Raw genomic sequence first — 18,077 nt, 5'->3', positions numbered from 1 at the left:
TCATATATTGATATTCATATATTATATGAATGTCACATTTCATTATATTTCTTATTCTTCCTCCTTTCTACTATTATCTATTACTGTTATGTTTTGTTTTTTTTTACTTGAAACTCAAGGAGGAAAACAATTTGTGCTACGAGGCAACGTCGGTTGTCAGAGTACAATCTACGTCCAAACACGAAGCTAAGTATGCTAAAGTTAGCCTTCCGGAAAAACAATAAATTAAAAAATGTCACATATGCATTTGCATCGATTCTAGGAAACATTTTGGATTTGAATGAGTAATAAATTCAGAGTTATTTTCCATGAAGGAGTAGTTACATTTATTTAACATGACATTATTTGACATTTGACATTTATTTTAATAAAAACGACACCCCTGTTTGAGAGATCTGACCGCGTGGGTGCGTCGGCCGGATACGAAGACCGAAAGCGAGGTCGGAAGAAGGGAGCGCACAAGTCGGTAAACCGGTGGTTTATAGGACGGGGTGGCCTCGGCCGTACGGCTACGACCTCCCGAAGGCATCCGGAGGTTATCCGTGATTCACCCGGATAATGAGCCTCATCACTTAGGCTGTCAGCCGCCCTCCTCCGGGGCCGGCGCTAATATGTGACGGCTTCCACGGGTGGCAATCTCACGCAGATCCCACCATTACGGCGCGTCGCTGCGAGCGAATGAGCGATGAGATACTTATTTAGCACAATATTGCGGCTTCTCTGCGCGCCTCTGATCCGCGGCCAGAGACGGGAGGCCTAGCGTGTGAGGTCACTGGAAATATTTACCAAAATAGTATAAAATTACAATTCTCGCCGTCTCCAGACGTTCGTCCGAGATGTTTTTCCTCGAGGTGCCTTTTCGCCTTCATCAGGGGGTTTATTTGCTTAAAAGGATCAAGGAAAGTAATCGCCCCAATCAAGTAAATATAGTGAGACGGGAATATTGAGGGTATTAATAGAATAAAATTTAAACCGCGTGATTATCTGCCTGCCCCTAAAAGTTATTTTTACCCCAAAACGCTCCAGTACTTTCCATGACAGAAAATAATTCCCTGCCAAACGGCGGCTGCGACCCGTCGTCTATTACGATCTGTGACTTTAAAAGCTCTCCTCCTCCCTGTTGTGCAAATCTGCAGATATCACGAGACGCCGTCGCGGTGGCGCAGTGTCGCCCGTGCTCGGCGAGGGCCCGCCGACGCGCACGTGGCTCCGGTTAAGTCGCCGCGGGGGGATATTTCTGCAGGAACACGGTTTAAATTACCTTTTCTTCAAGTCTCAGCGGGGATCCGCATTCGGGCCGTGCGGTCACTCGCGGACCCGACAAACTTCACATGTTTTCTAAACAGCAGTGCACGAGGAGGGAAATAGATTTTCCATCTCCAGCGAACTGTTTCCTTTTCATTCCTGACTAATGACAGCCATTTATAATAATAATAATACCAAAATGAAGAGGGATTGTTTCCGTTTCTCCTGCCAGCGGTGATCTCCGGCAATCCCTCCGTTTAAAGCTCGTCGGTTTCGTCCCTGATGAACGGAAGCGCGGGTCGCTACTTTCGCGTCGTTCCGTCTCGAAATGGCTTTCTGGCGTGAATCCCCACGCGGTTTGTTTTTTGTTTTTATTCGTTTACCGGTTGTCGGGCCAGAGCGCCACCTGTCCGGGGAGGTGAGCTCTGCAGGGACAGAGGCGGCGGCGGGCCGGGTCGGAGCCGGCGCAGCTGAACAGCAAGGCTTCCTTCTGGAGGCGGCAGTGACGCCCCCACGGGCTGTAGGACGGAGACAGGTGGTTGACGTCCTGCGCCAGACTGGAGCAGCCGATTCCGAGCCTGCGAAACGGGGGGATGTGATTGGTTAATATCATAGGTGGGCTGTCAGGGCCTGCGAGGCCTTCTCTGCTGGCCTAAAAAATATCTGAATCACGGACTGATTTAAGTCTATTTCGTCCATGAATACTTATTTTGTATTGTTATTTGTCAGTTAGAAATTGATGTGGTTGCTATTGTTTCTTTTCTTATCCTTGATGTTGTTTTGGTTGTCTATCCTTGCTGTTTTTGTTTTTGTTTTGTTTTGTTTTTCAACTCCGTTCTCGATTTTTATCCTCCTCGTTGTTGTCGTTCACTCTGCCGTCTATTTATCTGTGGTTGCCTTTAACTATCTTTCAGCTGTCTCTCTATTGTTATTTATACCCATATTTATTGATCCTGGAATTGTTACGCTGCTGTGACACAAAGAACTTCCCCTATGGGGATCAATAAAGTCAATCTTATCTTGTCTTATTAAATAATTCCAAATGGTGTGCCCACTTCCTTTCACAGCTTTTTCCCTGGCTGTGCTGCTTCCGGACATGTATTTTCACACGAATCCCATTTCAGACATTATTTGTGGCCAGGCAGGAGTCAAAATCAAAGAAATCTGCCTGGAGGCCTGCAGAATCAGATCCAAAGAGTCGACGAAACCGTTGCTTCAACCGATCATATTTCAAGTTGCTACACCAAGGCCTTCTAGAAGGCTATGGTAACGTAAGCGTGTCGCGTCCCCTCTGATTGGATCGTCCACTAGTCAAAGCCAGTGGGCTGCACAAACACAAATACAGATGTGTTGACATCCTTGCTAATTTGATGGCTGAAGGAAGAGAAGAAGTTGATGTGGTTGCAGATTTATTGACGTTTTCAAGACGGAATTACGACAGAGCACGGATAATCAACACCACAGAGTCACTGACCTGTTTTTCGAGGAAAGAAAGGAGGATGTATTTTGAGTACAAATAATCCGAATGTCATTTAGGTATTATTGTTACTTGTTTATGTGTGTCGCAGTTGTAGCTGCAGTTCAAGCAAACTTGTGCACTCCATCTTCAGCAATAGCATTTATTGTGGCTCCACAAGTGCGACATAGCGACTCTTTGTGCTGCCATAGGACAGTTATTGACAAATGGAGGCCCTGGTGTGAAATGCACGGGTCAATATGGATATTTACAGATTATTCGGGGGCGACATCCGGCTTCCCCCTCCTCACCTGGTGAACGCAGCGGGTCTGTTGAGGTGGTGGAACAGGGCGGGTTCGCACACGAGAGCCGAACGCCTGCAGACGTCCACGCAGGACTGTCCCGGGGGCCCGAGGAGCGCCTGCAGGGCGCTCTGCGGCGGCCACGCCGGGACGGAGCCGCCGCAGAAATTCTGGACGAGACAGAAGAAGCAGAGACTGAGCGTCCCCGTCGGCTACGGCGACGTCCGGGCCGGGAGGGCGGTCTACCTGATGGGCGGTGTAATAACGAAGCCGCTCCAGCATCCCGACGCAGGAGAACTCACGGGGAATGAACGGTTTGACCTGGGGGGGAAAGAAAAAGACTAATATTCGTTCGTTCTCCCTTCCATTCACGGGTCAGACGGAGACCTTCACCTCCGTTCGGATGATGGCTCGGAGGGCCTCCTGGACGTGGGTCTTGTTGCTGATGTCCACGGTCCACACGTGGGGTTTGCCGATGAATTCCTCCGCGTACGGGTGCTGGGAGGAGATCTGGGGTCCAGAGGGAGTCACCTTTGAAGAGATTCTGACGCTTTTATCGATCAAGTTTATGGTTTACGAACCTGTCTGGTGGTGGGTTTGCCTTTGTAAAAGTCATTATTGTCTGAGGAGTGCGGGGGGACGAACCGCGGCTGCAGGAAGACGCATCCCAGGGCGATGGCCTCGATGGGGGCCGGGCCCTCGTAGGGGAACCCGAGACCTACGAACACCTGGGGACAGCGGAGATCACGACTCCGAGGACTCCGGAAAAAGCCGACTCCCGCTTTTTGAGATCTCACCTTGGCTCTGCGGAGGAGCCGGAGGAAACGTCCCTGAGTCAGCAGGCCCTGGTTCCGGACGAAGCCCGGCAGAACCGAGACCCGTCCCGGGGGCTGGTAGACGGTGGCGCGGGTCTCCAACAGCTCGCCGACTGCCGCCACGTACTCGGACTTTCCCTGGAGCGTTTCGAACACGGCGACGGAATAAATAAACACGTCATCTTCGTTCATCAACCGAACCATTTATCCCGTACCTTGGGTCTCGGGAAGCAGCCTATCCCAGAGAGGCGTGCTCACCCGGGACCAATCACAGGGCGGCTTATAGAGACCCTATCCCTTTCACCCTCTTCAACTCCGATTTGCAGTACAACTCCGGTTCCTGCCGCCTTCGTTGATGGAGAAGGAGGAGGAGGAGGAGGAGGAGGTCTACAGAGGTCTGATAGCGAGCTTTGTTGAGGAGACCAACCAGAACCACCTGCTCCTCAACATCTCCAAGACCAAGGAGGTGGTTGTGGACCTCCGGACAGGTACCGATCACCATAGTGGAGATAGTGGACCCATCCAAGAGGAGACTGAGGTCGTTCGGCGTCTGAGACCTTCTACCGGTCCATGGTAGCCTGCTAGCCTGCTAGCCTGCTCTTCTTGGGGCTAATGTGCTGGAGGGGCGGAGCTTGGACCGCTGAGGTCGACGGTCTCGGACGCATCTTCGATCTGTCTTCTGACTGTCTCTCTCTATTTATATTCATATTTATTTTTGACATAACTGTTATGTTGCTGTGACAAAAGTATGTCCCCTATGGAGATCAATACAGTTTATCTTATCTTATCGGCCCTGTCATTCTGGACCGTTTCATCACTGGATGTGCTTCGGTGGTTACCTGCCACATGTACTCTTGTTTCCCGTAGACCACGGCTAAGGGCTCTTTCCCGTTCGCTCCCGCCTCCTGCTCCTCTGCCTCCTCGATGGCGAAGCCCAGGAAGGAGTTATCGGGCGTGTGAGCTGCAACAAGCAAACAAAAACACAAAATACGGCGTGTATGGTGAATACAGGACGTCTCAGAGATCATCGAGAAGATCAAGAACACGTGTTTAACTTTGAGATTTGCACTTTAAGTGAGCATGAAACGGACTGGGCGGCAGAGAGTGTGTGTGTGTGTGTGTGTGTGTGTCCCGGGTTGGATCCTGAATCGCCCAAACGCGTGAATGAGCGGGTGAAATGTCACATATCTCTGCAGGATAAGCGACCTGGATAACGAACGAGTGAAAGTTGCGTTGTTATTCTAACACCACGGCCTCCGAAGCGTCTGAAAGCCCCCGCCCGCATCGGCGGCGCTCAAAGAAGGGGGCGCGTCTGAAGATCAGACTTGCAAAAAAACCAAGCGAGGAAATGAAATCTCAGCGTGTACGAGCGGTTCGACCGTTTTGAAAACTGAGAATTCATCCAGCAGCTGCGGGAAAACCTCCTCTTTCTCCTTCCCATATCTCTCCATCTGCACCGCCACCCTCGCCGTCACGTGTTCACTCCGAGCCACGGCGGCTATATCTGTCTGCTTCCCGGCAGGACAAATAAACACGTTCCAGGCCGAGCGGATCTCAGCCCGCCGCCGCCGCCGCCGCCGCGTACAGCTTGCCTCCGTCTCCAGGCGGGGCGGGGAAGATGACAGGGCGGGGTGTTGGAATGAAAGCGCCGTCCGGGCAACGGGGTTTACTTAACCTTAGCTGTTAATCCTCTCGCGGTGAAAAATGGCCATATGTCAAGGATCATCCGGTGTGTGTGTGTGTGTGTGTGTGTGTGTAAGTATAGAATGCGGCTCAAATGCATTTCTGCAGCCACACACACTCACGCTGAGTCACGCAGCCGGGTGGCAACTCGGCTTAAAATGAACACGGAATCGTATGACACACTTACGGAACATGGTCATGTACTGCAGGGGTCGGAGAGCCCAGCTGCCCCACGGCGTCTCGTAGCCCAGGCTCTGCGCGTAACTCCCGAGGTTGAAGGCCGGCTCGGTTCCGAACGAGTCCAGGATCCTGAAGCGGCACCTGAACGCCAGATGATGCGCCCGCGGGTCAGAATTTAGCTACGGCGGGGATGTTTTTTTTTTTTTTTTTAAAGAAACGGGACGGGGTCACCGGTAATACGGGAAAGCCAGGCCCATGGCGCCGTGGAGATGAGCCAGCCCGTGGTAGTCCGTGTAAACCAGGTCAAAGGTCAGGGGTCTTTGGACGGGGCAGCTGCCGCGGCCCGGAGCGGCGCCGATCAACCTGCGCGGGGGCAGACCGCGCGTCCTGAAGATGTCAATAAACCGCGAAACATTCCCGGCGTAACGGCGACCCACCGGTGGAGGTGACGCCGCGAGGAGCTGAGGGTCACATCGTGGCCCAGGATGGTCAGACAGGCGCTGAGATCGGCCCACTGGACCAGCTCCCCGAGAGGACCTCCTCGCTCCACCATGGCGTGGAAACGCTGGCCGGCGCTCCCGGCCAGAGCCCCGGCGTACAGCAGCACCTAATAAAAAACTCGTCTCGCTCTATTTTGTGTGTAATCTTTGATATTTCCCTGAAATCCCGAAGCCGGTTTCTTACCGTCAGCCGACCGGAGGCGGACGCCTTTCTGTGCGGCTCGACGGCCGACGCCGCCCGGACCCACTGATCGGACATCCTCTCCACCCTGGAGCGGATGAACCTCATGGCGGGGCTGCTGTCGTTGGCGAGGACGTCGTACAGCGGCCGCAGAGTCGTGCGCATCTCGGCCTGTGCGAGTTTTTTTTTTTTTAAATTATTTTCAGCGGTGCTATCGGAGCGCGGATCTGCCCGGGTGATACCTTCATCCGCGGGTTCTGGTGCGTCTGACGCCACGGAGGCGCAGAGTGGTTTTTCCCACGCGGGGGACAGAAATCTTCGATCCGGCTCAGGTAGGTCAGTATGGAGCAGGTGGTCCCGTCCACGCCGTAGAAGGCGTAGCAGGGGTCCGACTGCCAGTGGGCCTGCAGAAACTGTCCGGGAAATCATATAAATATGAAATACTTGGCTCTCGCGTCCAAAACGGAGCATGATGTGCAATATTCAGAACTGTGCAATATTTCATTTCATAACGGCTACACTACAATTTTTCCTTTTATCATACTATTGTGCACTCCTTACCTCACTTGTTACTAAGACACTTATAGTTTTATCACTTGTTTACTAAGACACTTTATAGTTTCACTGAGACGCTTTATAGTTTATAATTTATTTTTATTTCTAATTCTGCCTTTTTCTTTTTATTATTTATTACTGTTACATTTTCTGTAACTCTGGCACAACAATTTCCTTCAGGACTAATAAAGTTGTTCTTATCTTATCTTATCTTATCTTATGATGTTTCCAAGAAGTCGGGGATTCTGATCCTCCGTTCATGTTTCGAGAACATTGTGATTGAATATGGCAAAGTTACTGTATTACATTAGACTAGATTAAATTCAACTTTATTGTCATTACACATGTGAGGATACAGAGTAACGAAATGCAGTTAGCATTGTGCAAAAAGCAGAAGTGCACATGTACAGAATTTGCAGTATTTACAGATAAATGCAGTATTACAGAATAAATGCATTTTTTTTTTTTATCACAGCTACTGCAAGTAAAGGTGGATAATTGTAACGTGCAGATTATGTACAAATAGGAAGTGATTAGTATGATTAACAGGTGGCAATATACTAATGGAACTATAAATATGTGTGTGTGTGTGTATGTATGTGTGTGTGTGCAGATAGTGGTCAAAAAAATGGTCAAAAGCATATTATTAACAGGAAATGAGGAAATGCTACTATCATATGAGGATTTCTCATCCTAAATTCAATGAATCGGTCAAGTTAACCCGAATATAAAGTAAAAAAAGGAGATACTCTGATTATTTAATTAAAATGTATTTTATGTTAGTATATCATTTTAAATTGGCGTTTTAAATTTGAAGTTTATGACGATCTTGTAACATCTAAATAAAGAGAGAGGACGGCATTTTTGGTTTTTCTTAGCGGTGAATCATTTAAGTTCAACTACAAAAAGGACTCAGGTATTTTGCTTAAAAATAACCATTTTTTTTCCCCGAGTTCAAAATGTTTCATTGCATGCAGAGATGTGTTATCGTTTTCTCGGCGGTTGTTCATCGAAAAAAAAAATGCAACAAAAAAAAAAAAAAAAACGTTATATGCCGTGTTAATTGATTTTAAATTTCAAAACAGCTCCCTGAGTGGTAAATGTTGCCGTCCGCTGGGCTAAAGGCTAGAATAAATAGCCACATCTGCGGCGTTTTGGGTGAAATTAAAGCATCGTCTTTGACTCGAGCTCGAGCTGCTCTTCACGTAAAGTATAAAGTATAAAAAGTATAAAACGCGATCAGACGTGCACCTCCGGAGTCTAATGGAAACCACATAGTCACTTTCTCACCTGAACTTTCTCTGCACACATCGGATACGAAGGATCTGCTGGGACCTCGCACCTCTGGTCGGGCCCTACGGGGAACAGATATCAACCGTCACACACGCCTTTGAACGCATCATTCGCCGTCCGGCGTAACAAAAGGCGTATTGTGGCGTCGGGCGACTGCAAGTAATGAAGAACAGGGAATAATAACTTTGATATACAAGCGCCTGATGGAAAAGTGCATAATGAACAGCAGCCATTGGAGCGGCGCGTGAGAGGCATTAGAGTGGGAGCGGTGTGTGTGTGTGTGTGTGTGTGGAGGCCCCTTCCCGTAAGCCCCCCACCGTCCCCGGCCAATGTCAATCAAATGGAATGAACACACACACACACACACACACACACACACCTGACCCACCTGCCTCCGCACAGACAGCAACCCCTTTTTTTTCAATTTTTTTTTTTTTTTTTTTTTTTTAGCAATGCTAGCCAAGACAAACAGCCCTTTTCTGTGTAAAACAACCTCGTAAAAGGGAAAAGCGAGACGGAGAAAATAAAAAAAGATAAGAAAAAAAAAAAAAAAAAAAAACGCGTGCACGGTCGGGGTGTTAAAGCGTAAAAAGCAGAGGAGCGGCGGCCTGCCAAAACAAAAGTACGGGCGAGACGAGTTTGTGAAAGCTCTCGCGGGGGTTTCGGCCATGCTTTACGGGCGCGAGGGGGAAAGTGTGTGTCTGTGTGTGTGTGTGTACGCGGGCGGCACGCGTGCGCCCGCTGTTAAGCGTGCGCACGTCAACAAGCGTGTATTCACAGTACTGTGTGGCCCTTGTTTTTATGAATTCCCTTGTTCAAACAGGGAGGTGAGAGTGCACCCACTCATCCTCATCGCCAACACACACACACACACACACACACATGCACGCACAGGCTTGCATGCACTTCTCGCACGCCAGCCAGGACGTGTAACCCGATTCTCACCTGACACCTCTCAGGAGGGCCGTTGGGTAGATGTCAACTTTTTCTCCCTGCGGTCAGTTGATCAGCGCCGGCTCTGTGGGACTTGTTAAACTTCTATTCAAGGACTTCGTTCCCCATAACCACCTGCACCTTCTGCCCCTTCGTGCCCCGTCGCCCCCCGTTCACACCCTCTATTATCACAGCTTGTTAATTTCGCCGTGCGGTTAACCTCCATCGAGGCTACGAACCATGCATTTGGCTCGGAGTATCGCGCCGTGCTGCAGGCGACCGTGGACGAGCATGCAATCGGCCAATTACCCAGGCTGGCAGCGAGCGGGGAGCGGATAATGTATTTATTTGGTGTAGCCAGAATGTTAAAGCATGTTATAACTGGAACAGGCCCTAAACTCTCTGATTAGGTTGGAGAATGAGTTGCTTTTAGTAGGGCGCGCTGTAAAATTCAAGCTAACCGCAGCATTTAAACCCTGCAGATCTGACTTATTTGCTCGGATCGAATTCTGGTTTTTGGGAAATACATCTAAAAAAAAACGCTTCCCGCCCGAAAAGACCGCACCCATGGCGGCTTCTTCACCGTCGGCACCCTCACCTGCGGGTTCCCCGGGGTCGCCGCGTTCCGGCGGTGTTTGCGACCGACGCTGGAGGTGGAGGTGGTGGTGGCGGCCGAGCTGCTCCATTTTTTGGGAGACCTTCTTCAGCTCCCTCTCCAACAAACGGGCCAGGTCTCGCTGGTCTCGTCTGAAGCTGAAGCACCGAGCGATCGTCATAAATACGACGGACAAACACGCTTTTGCGCCGCCATCCCCTCGGCGGTCACCTGTGCAGGATGGTGTTGAGATCGTCCCTGCTCGTCTTGGATTCGCTCTCCCTCCTCAGCCGCTGCACCTGAGTGTTCAGAGCGTCCAGCCGAAGGACCAGCCTCCCGACGCCGAGGCCGCGCTGACCTAAGACGCGCAAAGGCATTTAGATATTGTTTCGCAAACCGGCATCACGTTTTATGTGCTGGGAAATCATTCCTGTTCCTTTTGCCTGCTGCAAAACAAAAAGCAATGCGTATATTTTCCATATAGACGGCATACAGCGCGTTTCAAACTCAAGGCCTGCGGGCCAAATGTGGGCCGCCGTGTTCTTTTATGTGGCCCGCGACAACATCTTAAAAGGTTTGCTTTGAAATAAATAAGTCAAACCATAAACTACATTTCCTGCAATTCATCCCGATCGTGTTACCCGATATTAGATCGCAGTGAATCCACATCGATGACATTTTCAACAAGTGGAATTGAGAAATACAAATGATCCCTAAATGTCCAGGGAGAGAAAAGTTGACGCAGTTTCAAGAGAGATGGGAAGGCCAATACATTTTTGCGCTTTAAGGAGAAAAACAATTGTCTTTTGTGTTACGAGGCAGCGTCGGTTGTCAAAGAGTACGATCCACGTCGGCGTTTTGACAACAAACACGGAGTATGGTAAAGCATGCTAAAGTTAGCCGTCTAGGAAAACAACAAATGGCAGCAGAACGTGTTCACGAAAGCCGCATCCAAAAACACCGCGGCAGTGAAAGCTAGCTTTGGAACACAGCAACTGGTAAACATCTTCTTTTTTTTTTTTTTACATCGATGCAAATGCATATGTTACATTTTGGATTTCAATGAGTCGGAAATTCAGTTATTCAACATGAAGGAGTAGTTGCAGTTACCGGTACATGTGGGCGCACAGTATCATATTAATATAGATCATTCCAGTGAATTTAGCTGTTTTTTTTTTTTTTGTTTTGTTTTATTTTAACACCCCCACCCCGAAATCGACCTGATCCGCTAATCCAAAGTCACTTTGACGAATATCAGCGTGCACTTAAAGCGGGGTTTTCTTTCGCCCGCCATTACGTGCCTGACGTTCGGGAGTTCTCGCCCGATAAAGCGAAGCTAAGAGACTGTATAAACAAACTTTTGGAACGATTGGAAATTGGCGGATGATGGATGACGGTGTTGACTGAGGCGGCGAGACGGGCGGGGGAGCCGGCGGAGCCCGTGTCATTACAGTTTAATATTCGATACGATACCTCGGACGGATGGCGTCACTACATCTGTATTTGCTCAGCCGGCCAGGCATCGGGATAAAACTAGGAACATGCCCTGATTTTATTTAAAAGGACCGTTACAACAGCTGTCACGGGTCGTGCGATTATAACGCCGTCCGTGTTCTTATTTCGGATTTTCCCCATGCGATCGCGGCCACACCGGAATAAAAGTAGATTTGAGCCCGGCTTTGTTGATATCCCCATACAGTAACAATAACTGCAAAAATGTGAAAGAACTTAATCCTGTCACGTCATTTTGGAGGGCAGAAAAAGCCCGGGTTTTAATTAAATAAAACGAATTACCTCACCAAACACTTCGGATTTCCCCGACGCCTGAATTCAATCTCATTTTCAAAGGTCTCCTGTATCTAATCTTGTCTTCTTTTTTTTTTTTTTTTCACACTGCGTTTTTTTAGCGTTCGCTTGTGCTTTATTACACTGCCACTGTTTACATTCATATTTATAAAAATATTTACACTCTTCCTACCAGCACATATCCGAAAGCACTGCGGACAACAAAGTAGGGAATTTTACTGTCCGGGAAAAAACACCGTACATGTCACAATAAACGCTTTGAATTTTGAATCTTGTGCTGCAAATATAGAGCTTTTCTATTTCTAAGAGAAGTTAAAAAACACGAGAGTGTCCGTGTCCAGCCTCTCTCTCTCAGGATGTGCCGTTTTATTCACGGGGTTCATAAGGAGGATGGATGATTTTTAAAGGAAAGGCCGCTCCGGAGGGGCCTGCTGAAAGCATTTGTCTTCTCCTTGTAAACCAGGAGGAAAGCCTTGGCCCAAACAACTTTGTCCGCCGCCCCCTTTCAACACCCTCCTTTAGACAAACACTTCGGCCAGACAATTGAATTGACCAGGAGTATATCTTGGCCGCGAACCCACAACTGTCAGGCACATGGCGGGACCCACCACGAATTGTGTACAAAGCTTCATCTGACGCCGGGAACACCAGGCTCCGCGAGACCCGGGACGCCGCTGCAAAATATACATTACTGCCACATCCCCGCCGCCGCCCCTCCGATCTCTGCTTACAATGTGAGGACATCACGTGTGATTGATGGCGGTTTGTTCCATCGTTCCATTGGTTTTGGACGCCGCCGCGATTCGCCCCCCTGACGTCACCCTGCACGCCGCATTGGAGTGTAGGAATTCCTGGATGTTTAGAATTGCGATGTTATAAACGGCGAGAAGGGGGGGGTATTTTTAGTCGGGCCTTTTTTTTATTTTTTTTGTTTTTGTTTTATTGCAGCCTGTGTGTGTGTGTGTGTGTGCGTGTGTGTGTGTGTTACCCTGTTCCTCCGGTGACCAGCCGCTAGGTTTATCCCTGGGCGTCTCCAGAGGCACCAGGAAGCTCTGGAGCAGCAGGGTGAACACGGACAGACCCAGGCAGAGCACCAGGCAACCACTGGAGGGCGCAAAACACAGAATATCTCCAATCATCTTCCTAGCAAAGACCCGAATTCCCATTTTAACCGTCAGCTCCGATCGATTTTAATTGAGCTGGCGGTTCCATCCACGCATGCATTTCTTCCAGCCGGACGATATTTATCAAATCCTTCATGCCTTCTGTTTACTGCTCTCTGTGACCGCCTGGAAATTACCGAATCGAAGCGATTTAGCCGTTCGGCCGCGGCCTCTCCATGCGAGCCCGGGGGAAATTTCCTGTTCGGGGAGCGACGGAATGGGAAAATCGTGACCGTTGTTGTGGACCGTGAGCGGGCTGCAGAATAAACAGCTCCAGATCGGTTGTCAGTGGTTGTCGTGTTAATTTGGGCCTTTTAGAGTCATGTCTGATAACAATAATAATAATAATAATTTAGCCTTTATTAATCTCGTGCTTTTTTTTTTATCCGGCCCACCAAACTATTTTCTTTGAATATTTTAATCTTAATAATATTAATATTTTAAAATATTTTCAATCAATATTGAATTTAGAAAACCCTCATTTTTTCCTATTTGTTTATATGGCTGTTTATATAATGTTTATATAATGTTAGTACATTTATTTGATAATTCATGATTTTAAAGTTGAAATGAAATGACAAAAAATGTAAATATTTTTGTAACTGAAATTTTGATTTTGTTCAATTTACATGATACCTAGTTGGCCCACGCATAAAAATGAAATAAGAAATGTGACCCCGACAGGCAAAATAATTACCCACCCTTGCACTAGGAGGAGCCAGTAATCGAACCAGGAATGTTCAGTGTGTGTGTGTGTGTGTGTTTTAGTGTGTTCTGTGTTAGTGTTAATTATTATAATTGATAATTACAATAATAATATTATAATAATTATTGAGTTTTCTTTGCATTAATTTGTGACTAATTGCAGTCATTTATTTCAAGTTCTAATAATCGTCATTACTTAACCATCAGACATGATCAGAGGGGGATTGTGTCGTACTCGTTGAAAGCAGCTCCTGCTGAAGAATCAAGTGGGGAAGAATCAAAATAGAAGTAAAAATAAAGATTATAAATAGCAAATAATAAAAATAAAAAAATAAAAATTAAGGTATGTATGTTCGCGTTTGAATTTGGGATCAATCTGCAGGACAGATGATTGGGGACGGTCGGCAGGTGGAGATACAGAAGGTGGAAGTAATCTAATCATCTCAAATCCACTCCAAATGATCTTAAAATCAGCCAAATTTTGCTTTCAAATCTGTGGAAAATCTCCACGCCAAGAAGAAAAGACCTAAAATGCCTGATCCGCTCGATCAGGGATTTACGGCGAGAAAGAAGTCCCACGAGTGACAGAACAGAAAGAGCGACAAACGCATCATTGACTCCTTCTCTTTCGGTGAACCTCAGGGTCACCTGAAGGTCACACCAAGAAACCTACTCCTCCCTCTAAGAATAAGAATAAGAACAACTTTATTTATCCCTCTATTGTTATTCACATAACAATAATAAATAATAGTAGGAAGGGGGGAGAATAAGAAATACAAATACAACCATAAAGTGTCAAAGTCAAGGCTATAACGTGTTTTAAGGTCTTAAAAAGTACAAAGATTTGCAGTGTAAATATCCACATTTTACTGTGCCCGAATTCCGTCATCTACTTTTATCCTTGTCGGTGTCACTCCGTTCATATCCTGTTTATTGTCACTCCGTTTCCCTTCTTATCCTTGTTGTTGTCGTTTTGTTTGTCTCACTTTTTTTCATTCTGTTGTTTATCCTTATTGTTGCCATCAATTTTATGTGGATGTCTTTTGCTATCATTTAACTGTCTCTTTTGTATATATCTACACTCATACTTATTAATATTGTCATTATTGCACTGCTGTCATAAAAGAATTTCCCCTATGGGACTCAAAAAGTATCTTATTTTCAGATATATTGCACGCTGCTGTGGTGCAGCATAGAAACATCTGAGCATAAAACGGCGTGCTTACCTGCGCGGCCGCAGCGCGACACGCATGGCCCCTGTTTACGGACGCCGGGTGTCACAAGAACACTGAAAATAAGAACGTGCTCACTCATAAATATGCATTTATAATTTCAGACGACCCACAACGGCTTACATGCTCTGCACCGTATTTGAGCTTAATGTGACATAGCGAGTTTCAATTTTTCCTCCAAATTGCAACGTTGCACTTAAAACTGTAGCATTCAATTTCAAAGGACGGACGGACGGTCGCTGGGAATTTCTGTGCGCGCGCAGAACGCTTTCAATCGATTGATCGAATGCCCAATCCACGTGACTAGCGTGCTGAGACTCGAACAGAAATGTCAAGAGTTAAGTGAACCGCAAACACGCAAATGTATCCTCACCTCCTCGGGTCTTCCTCCCCGCCCGACGGCAACCATCGGGCTTATTTTGAAAACAAACAAACTTTTAAAAAAGGAAATAACGTCGGGTCTGAAGGTATCTCGCTGCCTTTTTTGTCTCTTTTCCCTCCTTCTCTGGCCGTGCCTTTTCTCTCGCTCGGGGCTTATTGGTAGGCATCGCGTGGTTGTCAAGGTAACCTGACTCCCCTTTAAAGAAAACAATGCCCACGGTGCTTCTCCAGCCATTCACACATACAATGGAGCCCACGCTATAGGGTGACACAGTTTCTTTCAGTCTGTCTGGCCAGACATAAGCCTCAGTTCTGAATTGATACCACTGGGCTAATTTAAATAGCTCAAATAGTGCAAAAACTCCAGCGCTGAAAGACACAAAACAGACAGAGGACAATACAGCGTCAGGACAATTACAAGAGAGGGGATGATAATTGACACGGAAAAATGCATCTTATCAAAAGAGCACTGAGAGAGCGTCGACAACACAGACATCGGCCTTACACTCGAGAACAACTTCATATTCACTCTTTGGGAGGTTTTGAACTCATTTTAAATGCAAGATGAGAAACTAAAAAAGACAGAATGGATGACATTTTGCTATTATGTTTAAATTGAGAAAAAATGTATTATCTTTCAATCAATTCTTGTTCTTATTATTGTTTTTTTTATTATTGTTGTTGTTACCTCAGCTAAATATTACTATTGTTGTTATCATTATTGCTGCATTTGTTATCATTATGACGGCAATGATCATGCTTAGCAATTATAATTATTGTGATTATTGTGCTTGTTAATAAATGATAATAATTTATTATTATTATTATTGCTAGAATTATCATTATTATAATTATAATTATTATCATTATCATTGTTATTATTATTATTATTATTATTAACATTATTATTGTTATTGTTGTTATTATTATTAATATTGCTAGTTTTGCTTTTATAATTAGTAATCCCTGTAGTAGTTGCTGTTGTTGTTGTATACTGTAGCTTATTTTTACAGTAAAAACAAGCTAAAGTGTCCAAGTGTTCCTTCTGTTGAGACAAGTTCTGTTGAGACCAGAATCCATCTGACACCTGAGGAGGGCGCCATAATACCAAGGTGTTCCCATGGCAGTGGGTCCACTTAAGAGGAGAAAACCTTTACTCAACACTCATTTGGGTCTCAGAAGTTGAATAATAAGGCAACGATTGCGCAAATTGTAGGCACTTCATTCAATTTGCTTACGGTCATTCCAGCTTTGATAAGCCCAGGGCTAATTCGCTCTATTTGAAGACTGCGTCAGTAAAGGGTTATTATATGAACCAAAATGCAATAACAGGGAGATCACAGCAGCGTCAAAAGCAACCACGCCACTTAACTTATTTGGGAAAATCCGTTGCAAGTGTCTCTGAATAGACCTGCTGGGGAAGGAATTCCACAAACAGAGTCCATTTTAAACAAAACCGTCTCTGGACGCAGACTTAATCACACCTCAATTCTTCTTCTCCTTCTTCTAGGAACAACCAAGCAGTCAACAAAGCGTACTAATCAAAACGAATCTGACAGGAAACGCCGCAGGAATATCCCAGCAATTACATTTGATCGCACCTCTAGCATGAATGAAGAGAAGCGTCTGGAGGTGCCGCTATGAAAAGGTTTCAAATCTGTAATCTCCCGGGTGTTTTTTGAATCATGTGACCATGTTTGCTGTACTCGTCCCGTCGCATAATCGGTTCTACACACTCCCATCTGGCTGCAGCCTGGAACAGTTGCAACTGCAGGCAGACGATAACGCATTCTTCAATCAATCTGCTCGAGAATCTAATTTTTTTTTTTTTTTTTTTTTTTTAAGCCAAATGTCGGATTATTTGTTTGGTCTGGGCCATTTGGATGTTTGTTAATGTTAAGACACGTGGTGCGCAAATCCTGATTGCACAGCAGGACATGACGCAACGTACCTGTTAATATTCTACAACCGATATGTTGGAGTTGTTTCTGTAAATAATTATAATATTTATTTGGAGGGTTAAGACACGGGAAGACATTGTATAACTTACTAACTCCTAAAAAGGATTTTATGACAACAAGATTAATGCTATATGGACGGTGAACTATTTTCGTCACTCTATTTATATTGTTTGGTTCTAGTTGTATTTTTCACCCTCACTGTTCCTTGATGTTCTCCATTGTCATCCCTGATGTTGTTGTTGTCTGCTGTCTATTTTTTTTTTTTTTTTTTGTCTTCTGCCTTTCTATTTATATTTATATTCATATTTATTTTTATTTTTTTGACATTATAACTGTTACACTGCTGTGATAAAGGAATTTACTCTATGGGGATCAGTTTACCTTATCTTAGCATACTATTGAGCATTACGTACAAGTGCATGTGTGTGTGTGTGTAAAGTATCTCACTGCACATTTCTCTACATATTACACACACACACACCTGTGTGGCTGTGAAATAAATGGGAAAGAAAATGCGGAAGTAGTGGGACTGGACACTCCGGTGATGTCACGTAATGTGTGGGAGAGGAAGCGCCGATGAGCATAAAGCTTCATAAGCTAGAACCTAAAGGCTTAATGGCTTTAGACCCATCTGTCTCTATTGCGCTCGCTCTCTCTACACACACACACACACACACACACACACACACACACACACACACACACACACACACACACACATGCAAAGACAGCTGAAAATACTTTTGTTTTTCTTATCTCCCCCCCCCCCGACTTCCATACACTGCTTTCATACACACCCTGCACATGGGCACAAATGCACACACTCACACACACACACTGCAGTGCATCCACCCCGAACACACGGCGTTCTGTTCAAGCCTCGGTTTGATCCAGACAATTCAGGGCCGGCGCACAAACAAACAAACAAAAAAATCAATTAATGTGGTAGTCTGTTGGATTAGGATGTTCTGACCACCTCATGTGACACGCAGCTCTGTTTTCTCTAATTCACATCCGTGCCAAATAGATCAGCACAAGCTGTTCAAAGCTTCTCAGTAGAAAATCGTGGATCGAAAAAGTTACATCGCAAG

General features: G+C 46.1%; 1 protein-coding gene across 4 annotated transcripts; it reads right to left on the bottom strand.

Annotated features, from left to right (window-relative positions):
* Positions 1–309: 309 nt before the first annotated feature.
* On the bottom strand, positions 310–15,335 carry LOC147214966 (alpha-1,6-mannosylglycoprotein 6-beta-N-acetylglucosaminyltransferase B-like). 4 transcript variants are annotated; one of them, XM_086140818.1, is made up of 18 exons: positions 15,018–15,335; positions 14,639–14,700; positions 12,533–12,648; positions 9,970–10,096; positions 9,742–9,896; positions 8,208–8,272; positions 6,605–6,775; positions 6,366–6,533; positions 6,119–6,288; positions 5,913–6,044; positions 5,689–5,822; positions 4,658–4,779; positions 3,801–3,956; positions 3,649–3,731; positions 3,397–3,513; positions 3,250–3,324; positions 3,013–3,173; positions 310–1,823 (listed from the first exon to the last, which is right to left on the bottom strand). In XM_086140818.1, exons 2-18 carry the CDS (start codon positions 14,662–14,664, stop codon positions 1,423–1,425), a joined length of 2,379 nt encoding a protein of 792 aa, XP_085996944.1. In that variant the 5' UTR covers positions 14,665–14,700; positions 15,018–15,335; the 3' UTR covers positions 310–1,422. The 4 variants fall into 4 exon arrangements, with proteins under 4 accessions (XP_085996944.1, XP_085996945.1, XP_085996946.1 ...); XM_086140819.1 differs by having other exon boundaries at positions 1,487–1,823; positions 3,585–3,731; XM_086140820.1 differs by lacking the exon at positions 310–1,823 and adding an exon at positions 2,739–2,937.
* Between the last annotated feature and the right edge of the window lie 2,742 nt (positions 15,336–18,077).

The sequence above is a fragment of the Fistularia commersonii genome, chromosome 33, assembly GCF_037954325.1.
Source record: "Fistularia commersonii isolate RoL2024-O1a breed Wild chromosome 33, RoL_Fcom_v1.0, whole genome shotgun sequence".
Lineage (NCBI taxonomy): Eukaryota > Metazoa > Chordata > Actinopteri > Syngnathiformes > Fistulariidae > Fistularia > Fistularia commersonii.
This window is presented reverse-complemented; position numbering and strand designations above follow the sequence as displayed.